Raw genomic sequence first — 23,534 nt, forward strand, 5'->3', positions numbered from 1 at the left:
TCATCGGGTCATGTCGGATTACGGGTCGCCATCGAGCCGGGTCGGGTTGGTGTCGAGTTGCAATATTCTCGAGTTCTGTAGGGTCGAATTTGGGTCAAGTCAAGTCGGGTTAGACTTGCCAGCTCTCTCTCTCTCTCCCCCTCTCTCTATAAATATAAATATAAATATAAATGTAATAGTTTTAGGCGTTAGGCCCCTTCGAAATGGGGCCCTGTTCGACGTCACGGGTTGAACACCCCTTGGGTCGGGCCCGGTTAAGTAAAGTTAGGTTTCATTTCTATATGTTCAAATCAACTCCTATAGGATTCAGTTTAGTTGCTCAACTCTTATTAGTTAAGTTCACCTCTTATAAATTCAGTTCAGCTCTTATATGTTTAATTTAAAAAAAAAAATAGTTTAATTCATACGCTTTTATGATTTGTAAGTCCAGCTCATATAAATTAGAAAAATTAAACTCGTCAAGCTTAGCTAAGTTCAATAGAACAAAGCTTTTACAAATATGACCGAAAATGTCCCGTTAAATATTGATATGGACCGACTAGACCCGAATACGACCCGAATGACATGAGATTGGCTACAAAAATGGAACTTGGTAACTAAGGGACAAAGTTATTCGTTGAGGAATATCAATCAATCAGCCCTCCTTAATTTCACCCCTTAACTTTATTCCTATTCTGTCAAGAGTCAACTCTTCCTAAAATCCTTCGTTTATGGCAGCTACCACAACAAACCACCACTACCACCGCGAAAAACAACAATCATCCCTCTTTCACTTTCTCTCTCCTAGGGTTTCCAATGGGGAAAAACCCTTTCTCAATTCACCGCACAATCAGCCGCCGCCGCCATAAGAAATCGCCGATTGCTCCTCCTACGCCGCCTCAGGAGGCGGCGATCGAGGTGGTTCCAATGGCGTCGACGAAGGTGAAGAAGAAGATGGGTGCTGCATTGAGATTATGGATGAAGTTTGATAAGTCTGGACAATCAGAGTTAATTGAGTGGGATAAGACTACTATAATCAAACGCGTTGGTATTCCTCCTCGAGATTTACGTATTTTAGGCCCTATTTTCTCTCAATCCTCTAGTATTCTTGGTATATTTCTTCCTCAGTTTGTTTTATTGTTTAATTTATTGTTGGAACTTGATTGAATTAGTTTTGGTTAGTTTGTGTTAAAAGTTAGTTAGTGATGTTTAGTTGTGGTTGATTGAATTCTACTACAATTGAGTTGTTGACTTTGAAAGGGATGATTTATGAGTAGTGGCGGAATCAGGATTTGAAGTTCCGGGGTTGGGGTGTAAACGTAGATTGAAAATGGTAGGCGCGAACGAGTAGCAAGTAACCTTGGGAAAATTGTAATTAAAGAAGTTTAATTTTTTTTTCATTTTATAGGGAGAGGACATTAACTGCTAGCATCCCTGCGCCACCACGTATCACCAATGATTTCGAGTGCTTAATACGCTGTGTGTGTGATTTTTTAGGTGGAAGGGTTTAAAATCTTGCCATTGTCCTGAAAAGATCAGCCACATAATGACAATTAGCCTTCATTGTCAATCTTTTTCAGCTTGACTTATTAATCACTTGTGAATTTGTGATTGTGATTGGGCATGGAATGTTTCTAAGAAGACTGTTTATTCAAATACCCTATGAAAGAATAGTTAAGTTTGTGGAGAGGACACTTGACAGTGTGTGGGTGTGACTACAAAAGGCTCTATACTGACTTAACATTGACAGAATGGCGGAGTGGCTGAATTGGTCTTCTGTGATCAAACCTGTTCTGCTTTGACGTTATTAAGTGCCTGAAATGTAATTTGATTTAGATTGTGCAAATACAATTTGATTTGGGTTGAAAAGTTCATTCAGAAAAAACTATCTATAATTATTGAGGGTGAGAGATCTAGACTCTAAACACGCGCTCAATTCTAAAGATGTTTAACCTGGCACTTTCCCCCCTTTTTTGGATGAATGTTGGATTTGGTAATTTTTCCACCTATTGTCTGTCATTAAAAGGTTTTTATGCACCTGTAACTTTGTAACTCCGTAAGACAGTGATTTTAGGAATATTCTTTAACTTCTAAGCTGTCTCTCCCTAGGGCATATTGTTAGTTACTCCTTCATGGATGAAACAGCTTTCAAGGAAAAAGCGAGTTAGTTCCTCCCTTATCTGTTCACAAGGCCGTTTCGATGAATTATTATGATTATTTGTGTGGGTTCGGTGAAGTGTTATTAACTAAGAAATTGATAAATGTGAGTGCTGAACAAGAAATGTAACTTTTGATACTTAGCTTTAGAACTTCGAGATGAATGCGTACTCCTCATGAACACGAGGTGCGTTGTTCTTGCAAAAGAAAAATTGTATTTTTAAAATCCGCATTGAGTTTTTACTAGTATATTCATAATAAAAAAAGCGTTTGTGTTTGTGATTGTTCCAGAACAAATGAAACAAATGGTGTACACTAATATCCTTTATGTTAGTTACACCTTATATGAAACAGAAGAAATAAAACCGGGTTGTATGATAGTGCACCGAGTTAGCTACACCTCATGCGAAAGGTGCACCTTAGGCGCCCGGAGGCATTTCAATTAGTGGGGTAGTGCCTTAGCGAGTCTGGCGTTCAGGTGCGCTTTTTAAAACTAAGTTTGAATGTGGGAGCCATTATACATCCCCTTGACACTACCTATCAGGTAAATTGGGTTTTGCCTGCTGTTTTACTTCAAAAGGAACTTGGCAGTTTGTGTTAGGGGTCTTAGAGTAACTGAACTGTACGCATGGTCTCCGGCTTCCTAACTTGAGTTGATTTCTCATTTATGTTTCTTTTTTTAATCTAAAAAAAATAAATACATTGTTCTATTGTATATATATTCATTGTTACATCCATACACATTGCGTACAGTTTTTACTGGATCATTAGGACGAAGTGAGTTGAATGAAGACTAAGTCAACCTTTTTGGTATTGTGTTACAGCACGAGAGAGAGCCATGATTGTCAATTTAGAGTTCATAAAGGCCATAGTTACTGCTGAAGAGGTTCTTTTGCTTGATCCTCTGCGTCAGGAGGTTCTCCCGTTTGTAGATCAGCTCCGGCAGCAGCTTCCTCTTAAAATCTCCGACGCGAGGAATAAAGCAAGTCCAGGAAAAGCTCAAGATAATGAAGCACATTCTACAGTGGGAAAATGGACACACGCTGCTGAAGCTCTTGAAGATGAGCAGCAGGAGCTTCCTTTCGAATTTCAGGTTTTGGAAATTGCATTGGAGGTGGTGTGTTCATATTTGGATTCCAATGTTACCGAGCTTGAGAAAAATGCTTATCCTGTCCTAGATGAGTTGGCTCGTAATGTGAGTACCAAAAATCTTGAACGTGTGAGAAGTTTGAAAAGTAACCTCACCCGTATGCTTGCTCAAGTTCAAAAGGTAATCCACTAATCCTCCAATCCATTGAGCTTTTGCTTTTAGTCTATCCCTTTGTTATTTAGTTATCTCGTAATTAACATGAGGCGTAAGATGATCATTTCTCAATAGCTATAACAAATGAAATTCACTGATATGCAATTACGCAGTACCTATCTTCTACAATTTTTCTGGTCGTCAACAAGACGTGTCTTTATTAGAAACAATCTGATTCTCCGAACAGTCAGATTTCATTGTATGCATCGTGTGACTAGGGACATAAAGTTTCATATTTCAACTAGAGTGATTATCACTGTAGTGAGATATTTAGTGTACTAATCATCTATGTTGCTCTTTGTTTTGGTCTTGAAAATGCCATTACAAGATGGATTTTGTCATGTACTTTACATCAATAAGCTTGTACCTTTTCGTTGAATACGGAACAATTTAACACAATCACATTTGGGGTGTGGTGGATATGTGGGTGGCAATAGCTGAGCTACTTTCTGGAGTTTGGTTTGACTTTGCCACTATGTTAAATACTCATTTCGAATTATTTCCTTTTTGCCTAGAGCAAGGTTGTTTGGCTTGCGATCTTTATTCAGTTACAGCCACTATTCCTCCTGCTTTTATTCCCTTTTTCTTGATGCTTCTGGGACAAGATGTAAAGAAGCTCCCTTTTTCTTTATTGTAAAACTAAAATAACCCTAGTAAGGATTTTAGCTTGTAGCTCTTTTTCTTCAAAGAGTAGAAATGCTTACTTCCAAAGGTATTATTAAAAAGATAGGCTAGATCAATGCCAGATTATGATCTCTCACACAGGCCACTCGCCCGGTCTTTATCTTCTCAAATCTCAAATCACCCTGTCTGGTCACTACTATTTACCCGGTTTATCATTTATGTACATTTGCTAGGAAGCCTAGAAAGTTGAAATTATATGATGCAGGATAGTAAGATATATTTCAGTCTTTAATACTCCAAGCATCCCATTAGGTCTTCCTACGCCATTTGCCTTTGCTTCTATTCAGTTTCCTATTGGACAGGCCTGAGGACACTAGCTTGCTCTGTGCTGTTATTTAGTCAAAGCCATCTCACTGGAAGTATTTTAAACATAGAAGCACTAACTTACAAAACTTCATTTTGATAATTACTTTATTATTAATCCTTAGATTTTCTACCATCTACCAATTTTGGTGGTGGTAACCCATTTTTGATAATTACTTTCAAGCTTACACTCGAGTCTCGACCCCATTTTTATAGTTACTTTATTTATTTTTAAGCTACGTTCAATTTACTCTGTCGTGCATTTTGAACATGTTAACTTCCCAACGTAACTGATTGTAACTTTTAAAGTAAGTTATCTGAGAAAGAAAGAAGCTTATGGTAGTTGCACCCCTCTCCCTTTTTGTGGTTTTGGTGGCCGTGATGGATGTGTTTTTGAAGCACAAAGGCTATTTGAAGCAGATGCGCTTTCCATCAATTGCTAGCTTGAGATACTCATTTGGTCGATTTTATATGTGCTATATTATCATTGATCTTCTGAATGTTTGATCTGTCACAAATATATTTTTCTTAGGTAAGGGATGAAATTGAGCATCTTTTGGATGACAATGAAGACATGGCTCAATTATATCTTACAAGGAAGTTGATTCAATACCAACAATCTGAAGCGTTATTGAATTCTGCTGCTTCAAATTCTATAGTCCCTGCACCTCGTCTTCAGCGAATGAGTTCTTACCGGAGTGGGAGCATGATGACTGGCAGCCACTGGGATGATGATGTTGAAGATCTTGAAATGTTGCTGGAAGCTTATTTCATGCAGTTGGATGGGACGAGGAACAAGATATTATCTGTAAGTATTGCGCGACTAGCCATATCAATGCCTTCTTTTTCCTCCGCTATGTGCTTATTGGAGTCTTTTTCTCAGTTCTTTCCTGTGTCATTTTTTTTGTGGTGCTGTGAAGAAGTAAACAACAGCTGACATATGATCATTTCGTTCTATGTTAGCTTCTATGCTGCTGTTTAGAAATTCATATGTTAGCTTCTATGCAGCTGTTTAGAAATTCATATGGCTGTAGAATTGTTCTTTAACTTTGATAGGGAAAAGGGTAAACGATTTTGCAAAATTACAATTTATATGGGGTTTGACGGCTTTGACCTGACTTTCATCGTATCTGTTTCTTTCTTTTTTTATCTGAATCATATCGTCATCTTTCCCAATGTTCTATAGAGTATTTAGTTTTTTTTTTACACTCGTTTATCTCGTTTCTAGCTCACATTCAAAAGATTCTATCTTTTTTTTTTCTTCGTTTCACACTTTTTTACGCCTATTCACTTTGTTTTTGCATTTTGTTTCAATTATCTTCGTTTCAATCTGTTGTTTCTAGCTCTCGTTCAAATTCTGCTGTTTGTTTTTTCTTGTTTTTTGTTTCACACTTCGTTATGACTATCCTCTTCATTTTCCTCTTTTGTTATCCCTTCTTAGTTCTTACAACTTCATTGTTTTTCATCAGACTTTGTCGATTCATACTTCAGCAGACCTAAATCATTCGGAAGTTTGAGAAGGACACCTTGACGTCTTTGTCCTCTTTTTGAAATGCTTCATCTTATCTGAAAAGAAGAGGTGTTGTGACAACTTCTTCATCATTGTTTGTCATCTAACATTGTCGATTTACCATGTCACAGGTGAGGGAATACATTGATGACACAGAAGATTACGTGAACATCCAACTTGACAACCAGCGTAATGAACTTATTCAATTGCAGCTGACACTGACCATTGCGTCATTCGCTATTACGATTGATACTCTCATTGCAGGAATCTTTGGCATGAACATACCGTGTAAATTGTACAATATTGATGGTATATTTGGCTATGTTATAGGTGGTGCAACCGCTCTCTGTTTCCTGATTTTTCTCTTCATTTTAGGATATGCAAGATGGAAGAAGCTACTTGGCTCATGAACCACGATCTCCGTATGTAAATTCATCTCATTTTCTATTAGAAACAAATATCATAGTTGCGTCAAGTCAAAGTTTCGCTTCCGAATGTTATTTGATATACATATGAAGATATTCTTGATTCTTGACAAGGCAATTGTACAACCATTGGAAATGCTCGTGTCATTCATTAATCATTATCGCCCGCTTAATTTTTCTAACATCAGATTTATATTAAGCATGTCTCTAATTGGTTATTTGATCATTCAATTTCACAAGTGTCCACTTGCCATCTAATAACACGGCCCTCAAATGGTCCCTCCCCTTTCCTTATCTTTGTGTCAAACTAAAGGTAAACAAATGACCGTGACGGAGGGAGTACTAGACTACTACTCGTAGTTGACACTTGTGAATTGCGACTTTTTTATGCACGCGTCTTCACTCTTCAGTGATCAACTAGGTAGCATCAAAACGGACACGGACACGTGATACGGCATCCCATGAAATTTAGGACACGGGACACGCTACTTAAATTTAATAAAAAAAATATATTTTATGGTTATAAATAACGTATGATTTTATTTTTGTAATGTATTTGATACTAAATTTAGGTAACTGAAGGTAAAAGTCGACTTTAACTATAACTAATTCTAATTTCGCACCCAAACCAATCTTCTAGTCAATCTCTTTTGAGAATTTATTCCTCGTGTAAACTATAACATGATTAGGCGTGTGTCCGACGAGTGTCGAGTGTCCGGGTGTCCGACACGGTGTCCGACACGGGACGGCTAGTTTGGAGGAGTGTCCGTGCTATCTAGGTGATCAATGTTGTAAATTGTTCTTTTTTAATGGGCTTGGAAAAATGTTTTTTCAAATTGTATCAAAAATAGGCGAATTAGCAATAAGAAAAGGAGTTGGGAATTTGGATAAAGAAAAACTGTTTCCCAAATTTTGTATGGTAATTGCTCATGTTATATAAACATTTAAATGTCATTTATCTAGTGTGCCATATCGACGTTGTTAGTAAGATAGCTTAAGCTGACCAAACGCTTGTTGGGTTCACTTCACAAGTGAATTGGGAGTAGATTTGGAAGCAAATTGCAGAATATTCAAGTAAGTGGAACACCCTACAACATCGCAATAACCACCTCCGGCAACTCATCAACCTATAAGATGGAACAAATCGATCTAATATTCTACATGAATAAAATGAAGGTTATTTGTGTCTAAATTATCGGGGTCATTCCGTCCATTACGCCCGTCCAGCCCGCTTATTACATGGGCTTGGACAAGTATTTTTTACCCGAAAAATCAATAGGGCGTGTCAAGTCCAGCCCACCAAGTTAAATGGGCGGGTATGGACAACAAGAAAATCTCGTGGACCGACCTATTAAGCCTGTTTACTATTTAAATCCTTTACTTTTACTCATAAAAAAAGATATTTTCAAAGAAAATTGTATCAATTTTATATGGATGTGGAACACTAAAATAATAGGTAAACTAAAAAGGTTAAAATATATAACAAAACAGCTACTCTCCTATAGGACCGTCCTATAGCATACGACGGATCCAGTAAGAAGAATCCCCTATTTACTAAATGAATAGGAGTCTCTACGTTTTTTCCCGCCTAACCTTATAACCTATAAAAAATATACTCTAAAATCATTGCTATAATTAATTATATGTCACATCTAAATCATTGCTATAATTAGGATTAATTCACGGGAATAATCCAAACTAAGTCTCCTCTTCTCATATTAATCCAACCTAATGTTTAACCGAGAAAAATCCAAACTTTGACATCATTTAACTTTTACTAAACCGGTCCCATAATTTACCTGATTTCACAAGTTTCCCAACAAGTGACCATGTGAGATCTATTTCTTTTCTATTTTTTTGGTTCCTTTTTTCCATTGTTGATTATTCTTCATCTTCCCAAGTCAATAACTTTCTTCAAATTAAAAACTAACCCCAAATTTTATCCAAAAAAATTCTAAGCAAACGACCCAATTACAAGAATACATGATACAAGCATCTTCAGACCAACGATAATTTGTAGCAATTGGTTCGTCTGACAACCAAATTCCCCTAATTTTATCAAAAATCTCACCCAATAATTCTACACTCCTAATTATTACTGTTAGCGATAAAGCCAAAGTACCAAACACAAAACCTCCGTCAGTTTTCCCCTTTTTTTCAATTTTTTTCATCATTTTCAATTTTTTCATTCATTAAATTAGCTGCCCTCAATCTTCGCATCTTTATTATTTTCATGATTATTAATCTGTATTTCACCGCTTTCCGCTTTATTTTCCTCCAACACCATTGATTACCACCAATTAAAATCCAAATCAAAATTAAATTAGGTTAAATCCTAAATTGAACCTAACAGTGAGATGTAAATCTGAAAGTGTACCGAAATCGTGTTGATCGGAAAGTATGAAATTGGGGGAAAAGGGAAGGAACATATGAATATGTGAGGGGTGCGAAGGGTATAAAGAGTTATGGGTGGTTTGGTGTCAGTGGTGATGGAGCTCGTTGGTGGTGGGATCCTAGAGAGGAGGTTGGGTCATGGAGTCTGGGTGGGATACTGGAATTAGAGAAAAGGTTTGTGATGGAGCACCTTTAATAATAACAATTATATATATATTTTTTAGGGTTATTTGATATGAATAATCCAAACTATTGACCATCTTCTCATATTAATCCGAACTTTAATTTAACTCAAAATAAACCGTACTTTTACTACCCTTGACTCAGACTACACTTAAGCCATTTTTTACCTGTAAAACCCGGTAAACCAACAGGTTGATCTCATATTTTATTAAGCCTACTTTCTTCTTCCTCCGATATCCCTCCCTTATCAAGACCACCACCACTCTACCACCCTTAACCTAGCTCACCACCAACTACCTCCAAGGTCCAACTACTCTTCAAATTAATGTGATCATTTATTATTTCCATCACATTTCTAATTCCCATCATCAATTCCTCAATAACTGAATCTGGCATTCTACTCAACCTTCTTCACTTTTACTCTTCAAACTTTCTTTCTTCTAGTCAAATTCCTCTTTTTCCGACCATTAAAATTAGGTTGGAATTACTTATACAAACCCTCCTCCTTTCATTGTTACTTAACTTTAATGTTCAAAGTTTCAATATTTCTGGTGAAATATCCTCATCAATCTGAATCTATCAATTAAACAATTCATCTTCTCAGTTTGAAGCAAAGTTTCAATATTTCCTCCCTAATCTCAGCACTAATTTCCTTTACGGAACAATCTCATAACAAATTCTTCAGTTTAAATCTATTCAAATTCTTGATTTTAGCAGGAATCACATTGATTTTAAAATTCCAGAAAGCATTGAGTTGATGGGTTGATGATCTAAAGGTTTGTTGTTCATTTTGAGGTTGTTCAGATGTGGTATCGTTGCCGCGAGCAATGAGGAAAATGCGATGGTGGTGGCGGCGAAGACGGGACAGCGGAGATGAACGAAGGAAATGGGTGTGATGGCGAGGATTGAAGTTTGGAGTGAGGTTGGGAGTTACAGATAATGTCGTGGTGACGGTGGTGCTAAGGTGCTGCGAAAATGGTGACGGTGATGCTAAGGTGGTTCAGTGGTGTAGGCCTGTGGGAGCGGTGAAGTGGTGATGCAGTCTGTTTTCGGTGTTTGATCTTTTGTGAATTGTGAGTTGTGACGTGCTGATGGAAGTGTTAAAAGCATTGTGGTTAATGATCTTTTTTTTTTTTTAGTTATGACCTGACAAGCAGGTAACTGGTTACTGAGGGCATTAGGAGAAGATGAGGTTAATAGTACGATTTATTATGGGATTAAATAAAATTTGGAGTATTATAAGAATACCGCTCATAGTTTGGATTATTCTTGTAAAATAACCCTATTTTTTAATTTAAAAACATAGAGTAATAACCTGGTTAATAGGTAACAGGTCATCTAGTCTAATTTGAGAAGGCTATAGTTAAAGATAGGTTTATTATGAGTTAAAATGTTGTTCAGATTATTATGAGAATGAGAGCCTTAGTTTGGATTATTCATGTGAAATAACCCCTATAATTAAATATATGTCACGCCTAAATGAATAATGTCACTGTAAAATATACCGTAAGAATATAAAAAATATACTCTAAAATTATTTCTATAATTAAATTTATGTCACACCTAAATCATTGCTAAAATTAAATATATGTTGCGCCTAAATGAATAATGTCACTGTATAATATAATGTAAAAATATATAACAAAGGGAATTCTCAATCATTGTTGTAAAAATATATGTCAAAGGAAATTCGATATCTACTAAGAGAATAGACATTCTGAAAATTTTACCGTCAAAGTACACCGACTCAAATATGGAAATAAATGTTTCTTTCACTAAACAAATATTTTCATCAAATTAATATTCTTTTTACCAAACTATAATAATTTCAATCAACTCTAAATTATACTTCTTTAATTAAAATAAAATAACATAGATATCAAATTATAAACGACAAATAGCTAATTCTTTCATTTGTGCTATTAACAGAGAAGTATTTGGCTCATCCTTATTATGCACAAAACTAAACTATAAACAATTATTATTAACTTCGCGACAAAAAAAGGAAATTTATTATAATAATTTGATAAAATCGAGAAAATGAAATCTCTGACTTTGATGTATAAAAAAATAGGTGGATCTCCAAATCAAGAAAATCGAGAACATATTTCATACTACGTAACATCCCCTATTTACTAAAAGAATAGGTGGACTCCAAACTTTCTCGCCTAAAATTTTAGCATCTAGAATTGGGCTTATTATTATAATATATTCTATAGGTATATCTTGAACTATAAACGGATATAATCTTTTAATTGGATATATTCATAAAATTAAAATGCTTAGAATCTGCACAAATTTGATATGCAAGAGATTTTCCCCAACAATTTTTATGATAAAAAAATTCATTGATTTTCTAAGAGATAAGAAATTGTAGATCAAAATCTCCTATATACTAAAAGATTAATACTTCCTCCATTCAACTCCACTCTACCTATTTCTATTTTTTACACTATTCACAAATTGTAACACCCCCATACTCCGAGTGCCTTACCAGGACCACTCAGGTATGAAGACATCACCATCTCGGTCGCCCGAGGTATGATAATCAAATAGACAAAACAGAAACAACATTTATTGTAAATAGTTTAATGAATAAATACAATCCTCGAAACCAAACTGAAAGTGCAATACATTATTCCAAACTATCTGTTCTCAACTGAAATGTAAATAAATGCTAAACTACAGCGGAAGACTCTATCGTCATGTCGTGGCCATCCCAGCTATCCCAGTACTCATCTCTATACCTGTTCAATATCTGCTCACCATCCCCGAATGGATCACCGCAGGTTTTACAAAACAACAGGGGTCGTACTAATCACACAATCAATATAGATAACAACAATAAGACAAACAGACAAATTTGAACCTGTCACACACACACACACCACCAACTCCCATCATCTCAATATCCGACCGTCCTTTGGACCACCACCGCCGATGGGGGACCGCAGCCGTTCCCACCTAAGCCCCGCTCATCGTACGAGCGATAACCCTGTCCATTAATGTGCACATCCCCTTTCGTGGCGGGTTCCACGAAGGGCGAAACTAGGGCGTGAGATCACTCCCGCAAGTGACCCCACTCAGCCGAGAACGCATCTCGAGAACCATCAACAAACACAACCACAATCACAATCACAATCACAATCATCATATCAAACAACTAACTACAAAGACATCACCAATATCCCATTATGGGACTAATACTGAGTAGGAAATCCTACCTGGAAAGCACAACACGCAGACGGTATCTACAGCTGTATCAAAACGGCTCCTCTACGAATTCTCCTCCTATCATACAACACATAGATGCTACTATTCAAATACTACTCAGAAAAACCCCCAATTCCTAAATTAGGGTTTCATCAACCTTATCAAAACATTATAGAAATTATATTAAAAGCTTACCCTCGACGCAAGGAATCCAACGACACGAACTACGATACGAACTGACCGTCTGAACTCCGGGAATTGTCAAGAACGCGATTAGGAAGAAGACTAGTTGCTTTCTCTCTTAAACAGGTTTTAGGTTTTGTAAAAAGTGATTTAGAACAATTACGAATATGTTTAAATACCTTAATCGCGTAATTAACAAAACCCGAGAAAACTCCCCCGTAAAACCGGACACTCGATCGAGTACCCCCCTACTCGATCGAGTGCCCCAGCTACTCGATCGAGTGCCCAACAGGTCAGAAACTATTTTGCTTCGCCACTTACCCTTACTCGACAGAGTAAGGCCTACTCGATAGAGTACCCCCAAGACTATAAATACGGAGTATTACAGTCTTCCCTCCTTAAAAGGAACTTCGTCCCCGAAGTTCAAACCACTACTAAAACAAAGGTACTCCAAAACATTCCCGACTCAACAACCAAAACAAAACTCAATATAAAACACGCTACTTACCCAACTCATCCCGACGACCTACCGACGCAACATATAAAAAGGTGTATAAAACTCTTAGAAACTGCTCGCGATCATCTCCTACCCCCCTAAAAGAAACAAGGTTACGTCCCCGTAACCATACATACCTGATCAAAAAGGAAAGGGTAACGCTCTTTCATGATATCCTCTGCCTCCCATGTAGCTTCCTCGGTCTCGTGGTTAGACCAAAGGATCTTGAGCAAAACTGTCTCACCACTCCTGGTCTTCCTAACCTTTCGGTCTAGGATCTGCTTAGGCACCTCAAGGTATGATAAAGACTCATCCAGCTCTAAGCTCTCTGCCTCCAACACATGTGACGGGTCACTCACATACTTCCGCAGCTGCGATACATGAAACCCATTATGTACTCTCTCTAACGCATTTGGTAAAGCCGACGATAAGCAACTTCCCCAACTCGCTCTAAGATCTCATAAGGCCCTATAAACTTCTGGCTTAGCTTGCCTTTCTTCCCAAACCTCATAACCCCACGCATAGGAGACACTTTCAGAAGAACCTTGTCCCCAACCTGAAACTCTATGTCCCGACGGTGTAGATCTGCATAACTCTTCTCGTCGATCCGGGTCGCTCTCATCCGTTCCCCGATCATCTTAATCTGTTCCACCATCTCATGCACCATCTCTGGTCCTAAAACCCTTTGCCTCAAGACTTTGTCGTCCCAACAGATCGGACTCCTACATCTCCTCCCATACAAAGCCTCAAACGGTGCCATACCAATCGGTGTGATAGCCGTTGTTGTAAGAAAACTCTATCAAGTCCAACCTCTGCTCCCGGCTACCACCAAAATCCATCACACAAGCTCGCAACATATCCTCAAGAGTCTTGATTGTTCTCTCAGTCGGCCCGTCTGTCGCAGGATGAAATCTTTGTACTCATCTTGATTTGTCCCCAACGATTCCCGCAACTCCTTCCAAAACCTCGATATAAACCTCGCATCTCTGTCGGACACTATGTCCTTAGGGACTCCATGTAACTTAAGCACGTTCTTTCGATAGGCCATAGCCAATTGTGCCTTAGTCCGTGTATCTTTCATTGGAACAAAGTGAGCCGACTTGGTCGACGATCCACTATCACCCAAATCATATTGTTACCTTGTTGACTCTTAGGTAAACCCACAATGAAATCCATGGAAATGGATTCCCACTTCCACTCAGGCACCTCCAAAGACCGAACCTTACCTTGTGGTCTTCTCTGTTCCCCTTTAACTCTCTGGCATGTCAAACAACGGAACACAAACTCAGTTGTCTCTTTCTTCATCCCAGGCCACCAAAACGTTTTCTTCAAATCTTTGTAAAGCTTGTCTCCACCGGATGCACCGAATATGGTGTGCAATGTGCCTCTGTCATGATAGTCTTTTTCAACTCCTCATCATTAGGAACACACCACCTACCATCAAACCTCAAACTACCATCTCGTATGAATGGAAAACCGGACACTTTGTCCCTTTCTCTACCCCACTCTCCACTCCACTATCTTAGGATCCAAAGCCGCTTATCCCGAATATCATCATAAAACTCAAGTGATCTTGTCATATCACCCATGGCATCTCCTTTCGCATCATATGTATCCCGAACCTCGCTACCTCATCTCTCGGCCTCATCAAAGATAGAGCTGTACACAAAGAATGTACACTCTTCCTACTCAAAGCATCAGCTACAACATTGGCTTTCCCTTCATGGTAGATGATTTCCATGTCATAATCGCCAATCAACTCCATCCACCTCCTCTGTCTCATGTTCAACTCCTTCTGCGTGAAGATGTACTTGAGACTCTTATGATCAGAAAATACCTTAAAGATTGCTCCATAAAGGTAATGTCTCCAAATCTTGAGAGCAAACACCACTGCACCCAACTCCAGATCATGAGTAGGGTAATTCTCCTCATAAGGCTTCAACTGCCTAGAAGCATAGGCAATCACTTTACCATTCTGCATCAACACACAACCTAGCCCATTCTTCAAGCATCGTATAAACCTCAAAATTCTCGCTCCCTTCAGCGCAATGCGAGGACGGGAGCCGTGGTCAAACGCTCCTTTAAGGTTTGGAACGCCGTCTCACAACTCTCATCACAACGAAACCTGTTCTCTTTCCTCATCAACGCTGTCATCGGTCTAGCTATCTTGGAGAAATCTTTCACGAACCGCCTGTAGTATCCAGCTAAACCCAAGAAACTCCTAACCTCAAGAACATTCTTCGGTGCTTCCCACTTTGTCACACCTCAATCTTCGCCGGATCCACACTACCCCATCTTTAGAGATTACATGCCCCTTAAAAGCAACTTTCTCCAACCAGAACTCACACTTGGACAGCTTAGCATACAACTCATGATCTCTCAAAGTCTGCAACACGATCCTCAGATGCTCCTCATGCTCCTCCTTAGTCTTAGAGTAGACTAAGATGTCATCGATAAACACCACCACGAACTGGTCCAAGAACTGTCTGAAGATCTTATTCATCAAATCCATAAACACTTCCGGCGCATTAGACAACCCAAATGGCATCACCACATACTCATAATGGCCATACCTCGACGTGAAAGCTGTCTTCGGTATATCCACATCTCTAATCTTCACCTGATGGTACCCCGACCTCAAATCAATCTTAGAAAAGACTGTTGCACCGCTCAACTGATCAAACAGGTCATCTATCCTTGGCAAAGGATACTTGTTCTTTATCGTCACACGGTTCGGCTCCGGTAATCTATGCACGGACCTCAAACTCCCATCTTTCTTCTTCACGAAAAAGACCCGGAGCTCCCCAAGGCGATACACTTGGTCTAATGTATCCCTTCTCTATCAAATCATCCAACTGCTTCCTAAGCTCCTCCATCTCCTTAGGACCCATACGGTACGGTGCCTTAGAGATTGGCCCCGTCCCTGGCTTCAACTCAACGGTGAAATCTATCTCCCTCTTCGGTGGCAACCCCGGAATCTCCTCTGGAAAAACATCTGCAAACTCTCCCACCACTGGTATCTCGTCAACTGTCGGGCTCTCTATCCGGTCATCTCTCACATGGCACAAAATTAGAGGACATCCCTTCCTCAGATACGACTTCAAGGTGACAGCCGCAATCAACTTAACTTTGGGTTTGACTAGAAACCCACGGTAAGACACACTAACACCCTTAGGACCTCTTAGGGACACTTTCTTTTGATGACAGTCTATCTTAGCTTTATACTTTCCTAACCAATCCATCCCAACTATCATCTCAAAACCATTAAAAGGAAACTCTAGCAAGTCTACCGGGAAATCGACTTGCCCAACTATCAAAGATACATCTCTAAACAACCTCCCACACGATACAGACTCACCCGAAGGTATGAAAACTTGCTCCCTAACAGACTCATATACTCTCAAACCCAACTGTTTTACATGACTCGAAGACACAAACGACTGAGAAGCCCCCGAATCAAACAAAACAAACGTAGGAATACCATTAACAAGGAATGTACCGGTGATAACGTGCGCATCTTCCTCAGCTGCCTTCTTGTCCATCATGAACAACTTGCCACTGGTCTTCTGTCCACCTCCCTGGACAGTACTGGCTGATGCGGTCGGCTTAGCACCCGACCCTTGATTGTTGTTGTTGTTGTTCGTCGGTGTCTTCTGATAAGAATTACCGCCGTTGCGGTTGCCTCCACTCTGGTAGCTCTGACCTCCCCGGTTTGGCCATGATCCGGTGGTCATTTGCTCGCAAAGCTCGGCAGTCTCTCGAAAGATCACGGTGCACTCGTGCACTCATGTCTCTTGTGGCCTACGCCACCACAACCAAAGCGAGTCACTCCCCGCCTATTGTTCACACTCCCACGGCCTCGCCCAAAGGAAGTTCCAAAGACTAAACCGAGACCCGAAGAAGAAAATCCCTTAGATTGATTGTGGTTGCCTTTCTTGAAATTAGATTGGCCACCACCCTCGCTCTCGACTTCCTCTTTTCTCCACCCGACCTCTCCCGAGCCATCTCCACTAGTCTCTCGGCTCTCCCGACCCTCTCATACGCTTCCTTTACATCGTAAGGACTCCCACGGGTAACTTATCCATAATTTTCGTGGTTAGCCCTCTCTCAAACCTCAAAGCCAGATTCTCCTCACTTAAACCCATATCCTCAAAGATATCTAGATTTCTCATTGAACCGCTGCTGTAGTACTCGACCCACGGACATCTCACCGTCATCTTAAACTTATCGAACTCCTCTCTCAACTTACTCCTCACATGTTCTGGTACGAACTCCTTCCTCACAGCCCTACGAAACTCCTCCCAAGGTATAGCAGGTAACCCTTGGTTGGTATATATCTCCTTGGCACTCACTTTCACGGAATCCCACCACTTGCCGGTGCCTCCCTCGGATAGAATGCGGCTGATCCACTCTCATCTCATTAGGACGCGAACTAAATCTAGTATGTTCTCCATCTCCCTCACCCAACTATCAAGATGGTTAGGCTCCTCAACCCCCTTGTACTCCTTTGGGTTAAACCTCGCAATATAGAGGCTGACTTTAGCATGGTCAACCTCCTTCTCCTTACTCTTATCCTTGTCCTCATTCACTCTCTTCGGGGTCTCGATAAGAGCGTCCTGGTGTTCCAACATCTTAACGATGTCATCCGTGGTCATAAGCTCTGCTCTCGCGTACAAAGCATTTCTCTTTGGCGGCATCTTGAAACTATACATATATATATGAAAAGGGTAGATATGAACATACGTACTAAACTTCAAAACACGAAAACACGCTGCCCAGAACCTACTCGATCGAGTATCCAAACCCACTCGATCGAGTAACGGGCTACTCGATCGAGTGCCCCCATGTACTCGATCGAGTACCCAAACTCCAGAACCAAACGGACCTTTCGATCTCTAACCCACTCGATCGAGTATCTAGGCTACTCGATCGAGTGATTTCTACTCGATCGAGTACCCCTTGTTACTCGATCGAGTGCCCCAAAACGCGATTCTGGACTCAAAATCGCCATAAACCTACCCGATCGAGTCAGCCTCACTCGATCAAGTACCACTAATACGTAAGAGCTACCCGCATATTACGTCACATACTAACATTGCTAACTTTATAAATCACATTATATCATAACATTCATGCTATTAATTGCCACGTTGTAAAACATTCCATCATGCTATCATTTCATCAACAATGTCTATATATATAACATCACTTTTCTTTCATCTCATCAACTTCCAATTCGAACATCCAACCATCAACACATTCCATCACATTGTTACGCAAGTTACTAAGCACACACATGACTCAACACACCTTTCCCCCATGTGACCGGTTCAAAGTTGTAGGGCGATCCCCTCGACTTTAGGACGTCTCCCAAGCCTTTGCACTAGCTCCTACAACTTTTACCCCGGGTTCATTTTAATTGACTCTCTATGTTCATTAAGTTCATTGGTTACAGGTTTCAGGATCGTCGCTCTGATACCATTTGTAACACCCCCATACTCCGAGTGCCTTACCAGGACCACTCAGGTATGAAGACATCACCATCTCGGTCGCCCGAGGTATGATAATCAAATAGACAAAACAGAAACAACATTTATTGTAAATAGTTTAATGAATAAATACAATCCTCGAAACCAAACTGAAAGTGCAATACATTATTCCAAACTATCTGTTCTCAACTGAAATGTAAATAAATGCTAAACTACAGCGGAAGACTCTATCGTCATGTCGTGGCCATCCCAGCTATCCCAGTACTCATCTCTATACCTGTTCAATATCTGCTCACCATCCCCGAATGGATCACCGCAGGTTTTACAAAACAACACCGGGGTCAGTACTAATCACACAATCAATATAGATAACAACAATAAGACAAAAACAATTTGAATCTGTCACACACACACACACCACCAACTCCCATCATCTCAATCTCGATCGTCCTTTGGACCCGACCGCCGATGGGGGACCGCAGCCTGCCGTTCCCACCTAAGCCCCGCTCATCGTACGAGCGATAACCCCGTCCATTAATGTGCACATCCCCTTTCGTGGCGGGTTCCACGAAGGGCGAAACTAGGGCGTGAGATCACTCCCGCAAGTGACCCCACTCAGCCGAGAACGCATCTCGAGAACCATCAACAAACACAACCACAATCACAATCACAATCACAATCATCATATCAAACAACTAACTACAAAGACATCACCAATATCCCATTATGGGACTAATACCGAGTAGGAAATCCTACCTGGAAAGCACAACACGCAGACGGTATCTACAATTTTGTATCAAAACGGCTCCTCTACGAATTCTCCTCCTATCATACAACACATAGATGCTACTATTCAAATACTACTCGGAAAAAACCCCAATTCCTAAATTAGGGTTTCATCAACCTTATCAAAACATTATAGAAATTATATTAAAAGCTTACCCTCGACGCAAGGAATCCAACGACACGAACTACGATACGAACCGACCGTCTCGAACTCCGGAATTGTCAAGAACGCGATTAGGAAGAAGACTAGTTGCTTTCTCTCTTAAACGGGTTTTAGGTTTTGTAAAAAGTGATTTAGAACAATTACGAATATGTTTAAATACCTTAATCGCGTAATTAACAAAACCCGAGAAAACTCCCCGTAAGCCAGGACACTCGATCGAGTACCCAAGGTACTCGATCGAGTACCGCCCTACTCGATCGAGTGCCCCAAACTACTCGATCGAGTGCCCAACAGGTCAGAAACTATTTTGCTTCGCCACTTACCCTTACTCGACAGAGTAAGGCCTACTCGATAGAGTACCCCCAAGACTATAAATACGGAGTATTACACAAATGCACATTTAATCTCGATTTTCTCTCAATACATAAGTAAAAATATATTCATGTGAGATCTTGTTTGATTCGTCTTTACGAGTACATTAAAAATATCTAACTTTTATAATTTTTGCAAATACGTAGCTAACGATATTCATCGCGTAAAACACGTGTTGGCGAACGTGAAAAAGCAAAGTGGTGGAGTGGAGTTGAATGGAGGAAATAGATCTCTAAATCCTGATGTTTAAATTTCTTGCCTAGGTAATATTCTACTGATTTCCTAATTAATTAGTGTTCACTATCAATATTTACTAAACAATATTTATCTCTTAATTTACTTTCATAACATCAATCAATTTTAACTTTTACATAAATAAGGCTAATAAAATATCGTCTTGGAATTACATATGCAAATTTTCTACCCTTTTCAAAATGGAGGTAAACTGCATTAGTTTAATTAATTGTCAAATTCTGTAATATCTTATCTAAAATACCGTGCATTTGCACGGGAGCTACACTAGTTAGCCCAATATGAGAATAAAAAGAAAAAAAAATTAGAAACTTAATTGGCAGTTAAGAAAACGTGGGGTAAATGTGGTCTTAGTGTCTCGCCTTTCTCTCAGTGAAACATTACTGATTTACTGCATTACACAAGTAGTACCATGCAATTGTTCATGATATTATTCTCCATAAATCATAATTACTTGACGTCAGTAATATTAAAAGTAAAGCTTCATAATTTAGCTTTATAAATATTAGACATTAATTAAAATGCTTAGTTCTTAAGTTAAAAGCACATAATTTACAAATAAAAAGATGAGTTATCTAAAATTAAAGGTTATATGTTTATCTTTACAAATTTGAATTTTAATTATTTGTCTAGCTCTTTAATTTTAAAAGTTGGGTTTTCTACTTAAAATATGATTTTTCAAATACAAAATATTAAGTTTTCTACTTTCTATTATATTTAATGGTGGAATTTCAAACTAAGCCAACCTATAGTTTCTTTCCTAAAATTTCAAGTTTTCAGCTTAAAACATAAAAAGACTCATAACTACGACTTTTTAAACTAAAATGTCACGTTCTCAAATTAAAATCCATAAACTTTTAATAACTAAAAACTCATAATTTTAAGTTAAACTCGATATTTCAAAATTAAATCTCTAAGATACTTTAGAACTTTTCAGGCAAAAATCAACGGTGTTTAATCAGGGCGTCTTAAAGTAAATGGAGGCCCGGTACACCACAAAAATATGAGGCCCCAACTATTAATGCACATGTACAATATGTCGAGATTTGTATTAAATTTTATCAATAAAACTTGTAAATTTGGGGTTGCCAAAAGCGGAGGCCCGGTTACGCCGCCCGTGGTTGCCCGTGGCCTTAGACACCCCTGTAGTTTAATACAAAGTTGAGTTAAGCTTATAACTTATTTCTAATCTAAAAGCATAATAGCTGAATTAAACACTAATATTTCTAACATAAATTATAATTAAGACGATATAGACGTTTTGATGTTGTTGTCAAACACCAAGTCACCAAGTATTAGTGTATCACCCAAACCAACGCGGGATTCGAACCCACATCTTGTGCCAGTGCACATGCTCTTCCATTTAAGCTAGTCGACTTTTGACAAAAATGCAATTTAAAACCTGAGTTTTTAAGTTATAATCACAAATTATCTACTTAAAATTGAAAGTTTTAATATAAAACCCAAACCGCAATGCTTTTAGTTAAGATCTCAAATTAGACTTGATAAAATTCATAAATCTGAAAAAGTTGACAAATTGAATGACATACGCCATATAAAAACAAATGTTGTAAAACATCTCAGGAACATGAAACAAAATGCAATAATAATAATCGAAATGCAACTATAAATTAACTAAAGTAGTTAAGAGAAACAAAATTACTTACTTCATTCTATTAATTTCACCCAAACCGCGTATCATGCAATGAAAACGGGGTAAAAAGACCCTTATGAGAATTACATGTGATAAAATAACATGGAGAAGTGCATGCCAAGAAAAAAAATTAGAAAAAATTAAGATTGTCAAGATGAATTAGTGAAGATAAGAGATGAATGAGAATCGAATCTATAAAAATGAAAGTGATGGGTGGTTTTATTTTATTTACTTGTCAAAAATACAATAAGAGATTGGGTTGGGCTTTAAATAGAGAAGTCTTATCATATAAGACCGTCTTATGGAACAAATTGTGATAAAAAATATTTATATATTGGGTATCCTCTTATATATTTTAATTAATAAAACATCTAAATTGAAGTTTCGTATTACGGCCCATTAGCCCATGGGCCGCCTGACTTTTGACTAAAGGGCGGGCAAGGGCAAGGATAATTGGCCCATAATTAAGGCCCGGCCCGCCCACTAAGGTCTTAAAGGGCAACTTTTTCCTACATAGCCCACCCCATGTCCGGCCCAAACCCGCATTTGAACAGCTCTAGTCTAAATACCTTACCAGAGTTACCACTTACCAAATCCAAATAAGCCGTTTGTTGAGTTTGTGTCAACTCTATTACTTAAACAAGAACACGTTAACCATAACTTGTTAATTTCGCATCGAGCTCATGTCGTTTTTTAAGATCGTTAATATTTCCGGGCTAAGTTCCCTCTTATTCTCATCCGTTTCTCAAGTTAAGAACATATAAGTTGCATAAGTTGAGTTACTAGAACAATTGTATAAATTACTCCGTATTTAAATTGGTATATATGTACCTTTACGTAATTTTTGGAAACACGGAATTGATTTCATTTTCATGATTTCAATTGTAGAAATTAAAATGTTTGAATTCAATTCCAAAAGTTCGTTTGGGAAACCCATGGAATTGGAATTGGAATTGGGCGGGACGGATATGGTCTATATCACCGAAATTTTTTATTTAAAAAAAAAAAAACAAATAAATAAAGGTCCGAAAAAGATTTGCAATCGGAAAAAAAATATCATAAATAAAAATATTGCGATGAAATTTGTATAAAAAAAATGTAAGTAGTGATGGAATTGAGATTACTACATATGATAGGAATTTGAGTGTCTCAAATTTAACGAGGTTGAAATTGATAAAGAATTGAATCCAATTCCATTCCAAATTCCAGGGGTTCCCAAAAGCTTCAAATGTCTAAATTCCAAAATTCAATTCCAATTCTAGGTTCCCAAAACATGCCTTATTTAACAAAGAAACAAAAGAAATTATAACAAGTATCACAGAGTATTGAGAAAAAGGATTACGCATCTGAGGTAGTATCTCAGACCTTATAGTTTTTGAGCATATACACATTTTTTCTGAGCATATTACCATTTATAAATATAGTTTTTGAGCAATATTATATTTTTTTAGTATAACGTTTTAGTAAATGTGCTCAAAAACTTTATACTAAAGCAGAACTCAAAAACTTTAAAATAAAACGTAAAGAGGTACTACCTCAGATGTATAGTCTATAAACTGTAGAGTATTAGTGAAAAAAAAAATACTTATAATATCAGTAAATTAAAATACACGATACTTATCATTTAAAAATAATAAAATGATCTTGCACAAATTTATCAGTCGTGCCACACTATCATATTTGGATATTTTTTTCTATCAAAAATTAAAACTAATGAATATTGTTCTTACAGTAGAAGCGAATGAAGGTTACGTCTTTTTTTAGACAAATGAATGAAGGTTACGTCATGTTTATATAATTATATAGGTTGCAAATCCTTGAACAACACGCTCTCGTAGCTCAGTTGGTTAGAGCACCCGTTTAGTAAGCGGGAGGTCTTGAGTTCGACTCTCAACGAGAGCAGATCCCCCATATTATCAGGATATCAAATTTTTTTCGTTCCATCCTTCAGTAAGGAACTGAACAAAAGTGGGTGTCGCTGTCTTTGC

At 38.3% G+C, this 23,534-nt stretch overlaps 1 protein-coding gene and 1 non-coding gene across 2 annotated transcripts; both read left to right on the forward strand.

The window, feature by feature from the left end:
* The first annotated feature begins 615 nt into the window (after nucleotides 1-615).
* LOC141648020 (magnesium transporter MRS2-4) lies at nucleotides 616-6,543 on the forward strand. Its single transcript, XM_074456435.1, has 4 exons — nucleotides 616-1,090; nucleotides 2,961-3,406; nucleotides 4,959-5,234; nucleotides 6,068-6,543. Exons 1-4 carry the CDS (start codon nucleotides 796-798, stop codon nucleotides 6,344-6,346), a joined length of 1,296 nt encoding a protein of 431 aa, XP_074312536.1. The 5' UTR covers nucleotides 616-795; the 3' UTR covers nucleotides 6,347-6,543.
* Nucleotides 6,544-23,374: 16,831 nt separating this feature from the next.
* TRNAT-AGU (transfer RNA threonine (anticodon AGU)) lies at nucleotides 23,375-23,448 on the forward strand. Its single transcript has one exon. It is a non-coding gene; the product is annotated as a tRNA-Thr (tRNA).
* The last annotated feature ends 86 nt before the right edge of the window (nucleotides 23,449-23,534 follow it).

Source organism: Silene latifolia, chromosome 3 (genome assembly GCF_048544455.1).
Source record: "Silene latifolia isolate original U9 population chromosome 3, ASM4854445v1, whole genome shotgun sequence".
Taxonomy (NCBI): domain Eukaryota; kingdom Viridiplantae; phylum Streptophyta; class Magnoliopsida; order Caryophyllales; family Caryophyllaceae; genus Silene; species Silene latifolia.

What these genes read in the sequence shown, in the direction of transcription:
- LOC141648020 (XM_074456435.1), top strand. Translation starts at nt 796, where the DNA reads ATGGGGAAAAACCCTTTCTCAATTCACCGCACAATCAGCCGCCGCCGC. An exon ending in TCAATCCTCTAGTATTCTTG is followed by an intron (nt 1,091 to 2,960) that starts GTATATTTCTTC and finishes ATTGTGTTACAG; the next exon opens with CACGAGAGAGAGCCATGATT. An exon ending in TGCTTGCTCAAGTTCAAAAG is followed by an intron (nt 3,407 to 4,958) that starts GTAATCCACTAA and finishes TATTTTTCTTAG; the next exon opens with GTAAGGGATGAAATTGAGCA.